The sequence below is a fragment of the Microcaecilia unicolor genome, chromosome 8 (genome assembly GCF_901765095.1).
Source record: "Microcaecilia unicolor chromosome 8, aMicUni1.1, whole genome shotgun sequence".
Classification (NCBI taxonomy): domain Eukaryota; kingdom Metazoa; phylum Chordata; class Amphibia; order Gymnophiona; family Siphonopidae; genus Microcaecilia; species Microcaecilia unicolor.
The window spans coordinates 8,897,994-8,905,857 of NC_044038.1; the positions used below are offsets into that span (position 1 = coordinate 8,897,994).

General features: G+C 48.3%; 1 protein-coding gene across 4 annotated transcripts in view; it reads left to right on the plus strand.

Annotated features, from left to right (window-relative positions):
* The window catches only part of TOM1L2 (target of myb1 like 2 membrane trafficking protein), a 112,302-nt gene extending 107,777 nt beyond the window's left edge, over positions 1 to 4,525 (plus strand). For all 4 annotated transcript variants that reach the window (XM_030211338.1, XM_030211335.1, XM_030211336.1 and 1 more), the window contains one exon: positions 2,847 to 4,525. In XM_030211338.1, coding sequence (XP_030067198.1) covers positions 2,847 to 2,995 — 149 coding nt within the window. In that variant the 3' untranslated portion in view covers positions 2,996 to 4,525. The remainder of the gene's footprint in view (positions 1 to 2,846) is intronic.
* Positions 4,526 to 7,864: the final 3,339 nt, after the last annotated feature.

Here is a 7,864-nt window from a genome sequence, read left to right on the forward strand (position 1 = left end):
TAATCGACATAAGATCGGTCTGCTTCCTTAGGATGTGGTCTGGCATTCGTGGCCTGGACTGGCCACTACTGGAATCAGGATCCTGGTCTTGAACTTCGGAGAGACTGCTGTCTGTTCCGTTGAGGCTGTTCTCATGTGTAGGTTGAAAAGGTTTTGTTTGTTTTTTTAATGCGGTTCTCTTTTAATTAGATGAACATGGTCGCAGTGGGGGCTGGATCTGGTTATAATCCCTCCGATTTAGACAGGGACAATGTAGGGGATTATAGCTTAGACACTCTTTACCTGCCAATAGAGTCCCTCATATAATGCCCAGTCCTGACCTGGATCTCTATTGTCGGGTCTCTCGTGGCTCCTCAGTTACAGGAATTATAGGCGTCTGGGGTTGTTCTCGCGATTGTCCACTCTCCGCCAACACAGGCGCTGATGGTCCGTTCGCGGTTCACCTCTCGTTTGTGGACGCGGGCGGGTCGTTCACAATGCGGCCGCCGGCTCGTGAGGGGGGGGGTTCAATCCTCTCAATCTCTCGCGGCGTGGTTCAGTCGCTGCCTCTGAGCGCTTCCCTGCACGCCCGCTCTCCCCCGTCGATGCCTGCGTCTTTCCTGTCCTCCCAGCTCAGTTGGCCAGCCGATCGATCGGTGCTGTTCCCAGCACGCCGCTGAAGTGGGGGCCGCCCCCACCGGTCTGAGGTGGGACTGGACGCCTGTGCAGTGATGAGCCAAGGCAGGGATTGACGCCGGCCAGTGCTCCCACGATGTGCTGCGGGATTGAGGGGCACCGCTGCTCATTCGGCAATGCCAGGGGGGAGTGTGACTGCTGTGGTCGGGGCCAGGGCAGCGCTGGACCTGAGGTGGCAGGGGCCGAGATCGGCACTCGGGGGTGGCTCGGCCCGGGTGGGATTACCCAAGGACTTCCTGGGTGTGTCTGTGCTCACCAGTCTTTCCACTGGTAGGCCCCTGGTCTCAGCTCAGTCCCGGTTCGGGCCGAGAGTCTGGTGGTCCCGCTCTTCGGCCGATTTCTGACTTGGGTCCCAGGAGCTGCCTGCTCACGCGACCATCTAGTCGGCGGCCATTTTGAGAACGTAGGGTGTCCCTCACGTTTGAAAAAGCGATTTTCTGTACATTAGGCTGGGGGGGGGGGGGGGGTTCGGGAAAGTTGGGTGAAAAGTTATTTCTAGGCAAAGCTTGTATTCTGGGAAATAAATGTATTCTTAACCATTGGATTCAGGATCATCCCCCCTCTGTTTGGTATTGGAGGAATAAATTACATCAACTCATGATATGGGAGTCAGAGGGTGCCCACTTGTCTCCGAAGAGACAGCAGATGTTTCTGACGATCTGGGGGGGGGGGGGGGGGGGCTTATTGGAATAGAGTTTCTCCTGCAGCTCGGAGTCAAATTTTGAACATATTTTCGCTGGGCCGTTGAGGACGGCTGCGTGGGGAGGACCAGGCATCACGGATGGGTTGGGGATTAGGGGATAGAGGTTATATTACTTGAGGGTAGGTCGGACTAGAAGGGCAAAGGGCAGGCCTACACATGTGGAACCACTGTTCTTGGGTGGGGTTTGTGGGAGGAGGGATTTGGGGAGCGGGTTGGGGGGTAGGAAGTATAGGGAGGGATGTGAGGACATGGAGGACTAATGGTCTTTCTGGAGGTAGTTGTTATGTTGGGATGCTTAGTATCTGTTTTCAAAGTCTATGCAAGATATATTGTTCGTTATTGAGCAGCTGTCAAATAAGACTGTTTCTAGTTAAACATACAGATCATAACACAAAGGGACAGAAACTTTATGTCGTAGGAGACTAAGGAAGGATAAAAGTGCTTTAAATAAGTTCACTGTAAATGGGATTTGATGAGGGTCTGTGTTTAATGTTATACATAGAATAGAGGTGCGGGGTGGGGATCAACTGCTTAAAAAAAAAAAAGAATGAGGCAGAAATGTAATAGTTTGCCCACACTACGTACTTCTTGTTCTCTGAATCAGTATGCAATTCTACTGTGGACATGTCTCTTCTGTATTGACCTCAATAAAAACCGTTGAATATAAAATGAAAAAAATACCATAACATCCAGAATACATAATGGGGTCTGTACATTAAAACAGTGCTTATCAAGCTTTTTGTGGCGGTAACCCCACGACCGTGGCCAAATAGAGTTGTGTGACTCCCTGAAGGTGCAGAATAAGGATTTTTTTTTTTCTCTACAGAGATCCTGCCCAGGTTTTGCGACTCTATTTGAAGTCGCAACCCACAGTTTGGGAAGCTCTGCATTAAAGCCTAGGACACACACTAAAACTATTTGGTGTGCTGTACAGAAGTATTTTCCCTTTGAAAATTGTCTCCCTGTGGATATTTCTGCCTGTTTCTGTGAGCACTTTTTCTGGACAAAATCGAGTGTACAGTTCTGAAAATGCTAGATAACACATTTGCTGCTGTCCGCTCCCCCCCACCCCCCCATCTACCCCCTCAACCCCTGGGAATGCTTTCATAGACATGTGAGTGAGTAAAAGAAGTCATGTTTTTTTCTTTTAACTGCATACGGGGTGGGTAGTTTTCAAAATTCCCTTGTAATCTGTTAAGCAGCGTTTGAAAGCTACTTTGTAAATTTTTTTTGTACTTGGCTTTTAAAATTTTAGCACAAATTTTCCTTAGTACAGTCAGCATACAGTAGGTTCCAGTATTTGATATTTGCTAACTACATCTTTACAGAATTGTACTGGGGGATATAGGACTTTATTTTGTAAGGATCTCTTGTGTGGGATTATACCCCATAAGAGAGATGCTGGTATGTTTCTTCAGGAAGCCCTGGGATGCGATTCTTTTAACAAGTGAATGCCTCTGTATTGCAGAGTTTGACAGGTTTTTAGAAGAAAGAGCCAAAGCCTCAGAGAGAGTTCCAGACTTACCATCTCCGCCTGTCAATAACCCCAACCCTCCTGTGAATACACCTAGTTGTAAGAAGCCAGGAAGCTCGGAGGACGCGCTCTTCGCGCTGTAAAGAACCACGTCCCTGAGGAAGAAATGTCCCTGTACAGTCACAAGCTGAAGTTAATGAGACCCCTCTGCTCTTTTATCATTCACTGCCTGTCTCAGTAGGACTTGTCAATAACCTTAACATACTCCAACGTTACTCATGCATTCACGAACACTAACTTATCAATTTTTTTTTTTATCCGAGCTGAATTAAACCAGCAGTGGATGTTTTAAAGAAAAATGAGGGAATAGGAATGGGGACAGCTCTTTTTCTAAATGCACAATATCTTTAGCAGTCTGAAAGAAGGGTGGCAAAGAAAGAGCAACCCTGTCCTTGCCCTTTGAAAGCATGTGGTGAAGGTACGGAATGCAGTTTCTGGGGTCATAAGGGAAGAAAATCCAGAAGGAGCAGGATGTAGGCATTTTTCTCCTGTTGAGGTGAACTTGAAACTTAATCACTTATATAAACATTTAATTTAAGCTGGGTTGAGAGAGAAGATAGCCACCACTGGTGACTCCTGCTTGAAGGCTAATCAAGGGAGGGGGTTGCTTCCTCCAGCTAGGGTTCTAGTGTGGCATGATGAGGAGGTGATAACAGGAAAAGTGGAGAATAGTTATTTATGAAAAATATTTAGTTTGCTTAGTGAAACTGGTTATTTGCTACCTCCTCAAGCCCATCTATGTATATGTTATCTCCTTTCGGGGTGGTTTTAATGTATCATTGGAACCATTATGACTGCCTAGAAGTGAAACTCATTATAGGAATGACCTGTTTCACTGCCGTAGTCCAGTGTATCCACTTGTCAGGTGGGCACAAATTGGTCATTTTCGAGGCAATTCTACAACCGAGGTGTTAACGTTTGCATAAATATTTAGAATCATGGCATTTACATGCTGGGTGCATAACTGCCCAAATTCCATCTAAGCGCTATTCTTTAACAACCTGCTTAATGGGGGGCTGTTATGTGGGCGGAGCTGAAACTTATCTGCAGCACTTTGGCGCTGACACTCCAGCCGTGTTGATGGTGTAAGAAGCTGCACCTATATGTTAAGTGCGTGTATTAAATACCTACATTGCTTTAGAAAATAGATTCCTAGCGGGTGTCTGATTTCAGGCACCCTGTTCTACACATGCCCTCTGGGGGGGGGGGGGGGGGGGGACAACAAAACAAAACATTTTGTCCTTCTGTCTGCTCCTAAGAAATTTTGGGCACAGCATTTTTAGCCCGTGCTGGGCATCTCTAGTATTTAGCCCGTGCTAAAACTGCTACCGTGGCTTATTAAAAGACCTCCTCAGTTCCATGCTGGAGGAGGGGAAAGCAGTAGTGTAGCAGTTGAGCCCATGCCCCAAATCCAGGGCAGGGTGAGTGGACTTTAACATCACATTGACAAGTGCTCTCTGATACAGTCCTCTCCTGCGTCTCCTCCTTCCCGCTGACTTATTATTTGCAGCTGACTTCTCTGCTGGCTTCAGTCTAAAGTTCGATTCCCACTGCAACTCCTTGTGACTCTGGGCAAGTCACTTAACCCTCCAGTGCCCCCAAGTACCTGTGTATAGTATGTAAACCGCTTTGATTGTAACCACAGAAAGGTGGTATATGGGAGTCCCATCCCCTTTCCCTTTAAAGTATAAATACACGGGGTCCTGTGGCAGGGGCATAGCCAGAAAACAGATTTTGGGTGGACCTAGGCAAGAAGTGGATAGGCATCAAGTGTTCTCCCCCCCCCCCCCCCCCCCCAAAACAAAAAAATATCTCAGCTGGCAGGAAAACTCTTCTTTCCACTGTGGCAGTACGCGTGCGCTGAAAACTGAGCATGTGCAGGTGCTAGTATTGTAGAGAGTAGCATTTTCGTTACCATCAAGGGGGAAGTCTTCAGCTGGCGGAGCTTGGGATCCCCACCAGCTACCACTAAATGTGTGCTACTGTTGGGTGGGCCTGAGTCCTAAGTGGTTGGGCCCCAGCCCACCTGTGGCTGCGCCACTGTCCTGTGGTCTTGCAGGGCCAATTAGCATCACCCATTTGGACTTCAAATCGAAGATGACCTGACCATAGTAAGAGGTGCTCTTATCCTGTTGCTGGCGGAAGGTGTGAGAGGCCAGGAGAAGTGCGCCCTAACTAAGTGAGAATTGAGAGGAACAGAGAACATTCACAAATCTTAAGTAGCTAATGATGCTTCTAGTGTTCAAGATTATGCAGTATGCCTGTGTTTCCAGCATCACCAGACAGCCTGTACTTGTACCTGCCTCTGCTTTTTCTCACTCAGGCTATCTGATGAAGAATTGGAATAAATATTTCTACAGAAAGGCAGTGTAGTCAAGTATGGAATAAACATAAACAAGGCATTATTAATGTACCAAAAAAATCCCAATGCAAATAAAATAGTTTTAGTCGCATAAACGTGGCAAATCATTATTTTGCACCTATCGGTTAAATGTGTATTTCAGTCCAAAGACCCCCCCCCCCCCCATACCAGGGGCGTATCTGCTTGGGGCCACAGGGGCCTGGGCCCCCGCATATTTCACCCTGGACCCCCCCCTACTGCCGTCACCTACCCCCGCCGAGGTCCGCTTCCTCCTGCCTGCCGGTGCCTTCTACTTCAGCTGGCGGGGGACCCCAACCCCCGCCAGCCCAGCCGAGGTCTTGTTTAAGTTTTCTTCCTCGTGCTGCGCTGTAAAAGCTGCATCCCCTTCCAGTTTCGGACGGAGTCTGACGTCGCAGCACGTTGTACGTGCAGGACATCAACGTGCTGCGACGTCAGACTCCGGCCGAAACTGGAAGGGAAGGGATGCAGCTTTTACAGTGCAGCACAAGGAAGAAAACTTAAACAAGACCTCGGCTGGGCTGGCGGGGGTTGGGGTTCCCCGCCAGCTGAAGTAAAAGGCACCAGCAGGCAGGAGGAAGCGGACCTCGGTGGGGGTAGGTGACGGCAGGGGGGGCTCGGCGGCGGGGGGGCTATAATGTGCCCCCTCACCCTAGCCCCTGCCCCCCCTACCGCTGAACCTCAAATACGCCCCTGCCCCATACGCACATCCCACTGACATCTAAGGAGCTTGACTAAGGAAAAGAGAACCTATAGCTGTACTGAATAGTGCAGAACTAAAATGTTATGGCATAAAGGAGAGCTAGAATAGAACGGAAAGAGGATGCCATGGCATGTGAAATAGGCAACTTTGATATTTTCCACAATCTGCTTAAGTGCTGCTGAAATATATTGAACAGGGACATCTTGTCAGGACTCCACAGAAGCCACACAGTCCAATGCTAAATCACTGTAATGTTCTGGAAGTTGTTAAATTATCCATTCTATTGTCAAACATTAGTATAACATACCACATTATTGTTGAGCAGCCTAAGGGAAGGTTATTAGAGCAGTATTTTGAACAAAAAAAAAAAAGAGCACCAGACGAGCCCTTGACTATAAGGAAAGGATGACTCTAGTTACTGGATTGCTGCATTTTCCTTGAATCCAGCCTTTTTTAGATGATTTTTGTTGATTTCAGGGTTTTTTTCCCCTCTAGGAGCCTGTCGCTGGTAGCTGTTGACCTGAATTTAGATGTACTGTCTGCTTCAGACTTTGTTGGAATAGTGGCCACAGATGTAAATTTGTTTCTGAAAACAGCTATGTCTGATTTCAGATGCTTATATTTTCAACTGATTTTTTTAAAATAGATTTGTGAATCAAACTGAGTCAGGCCAGCTAAAAGTCCACATAAAACCTGGCAAAAATGACATTCCTCTCGGTGGATAAAGAAAGTTAATAAAGGAACTGTTTAGAAATGGTGATGGGCTGGAAAATAATTCATAAAACAAGCTTGGGGGAGGAGGAGGAAGAAGGGGGACAGTGTGACCAGCCAACAAAGCAGAAAAGAAAGTTCTAAATAGCCCTCTGAATGGTTAAGATACTTAGGAGGCTTTTGACTAAGCTGTGGTAGGTACTAATGCGGGCCTAACGGCATGAAGTGGCAAACCACGGGAAGTGCCAAACGTGTATGTACTAACGTTTTTCTTTTTTTGAGGAAGCATGTATGAGGGCAGAGAGTGGGCGTTCCTGTGCTAATTGTTGCAGTTCCATTACTGTGCGGTAACTGGTTAGCACAGGAATAGTGTGTAACTGGCGCATAGCCAGTTTGGTGGGAGGGGGGTCCAGAGCCTGAGGTGAGGGGGCACATTTTAGACACCTCCCCAGTGCCGCCGACACCCCCCTCGCCGCCACCACCACCACCACCAGCAACAACTTTGACCCCCCCCCCCCCCCCGCCGCCGACCCTCTCGACCCCCCTCCCTCCACTAACCCTCCCCTGCCACTGCCTACCTTTGCTGGCGGGGGACCCCAACCCCCGCCAGCCGAGGTCCTCTTCTTTGTTCTGTTTTTGAGTCTGACATCTTGCACGTGCAGGACGTCAGAAACAGAACGAAGGAAGAAGAGGACCTCGGCTGGCGGGGGGTTGGGGTCCCCCACCAGCAAAGATAGGCGACGGCGGGTTGGCGGCTGGAGGGGGGTCGAGAGGGTCGTCGGCAGGGGGGTCCAGGGCCCCGTGGCCCCACGTAGCTACTCCACTGGCGTGTAAGCCTTTTACTGCCTACAAAATGAGTGGTGGTAGGTGCAGATGTCCTAATTTTTTAATGGCTATGTGCTAATGGCAACATTAGAGCATGTAAACTAAATAATGCTATCCAGGGGAGAGAGACCCAAACTTGCAAACATGCACAATAAATATTTGGGGTTCTCTTTTTGTAAATACAAGTCAGCACAAAAGACGTTACTGGAGGAAAAGCCTCAAGATTCTCCTAGACTTCTTAAACTGTCTTACAGGAGCGGGACTTGATCATCGGCAAAAACCTCAGAGTAGTCACTGCTTCAGGATCACAGGCCAGAGGAATTTCAATTCCGT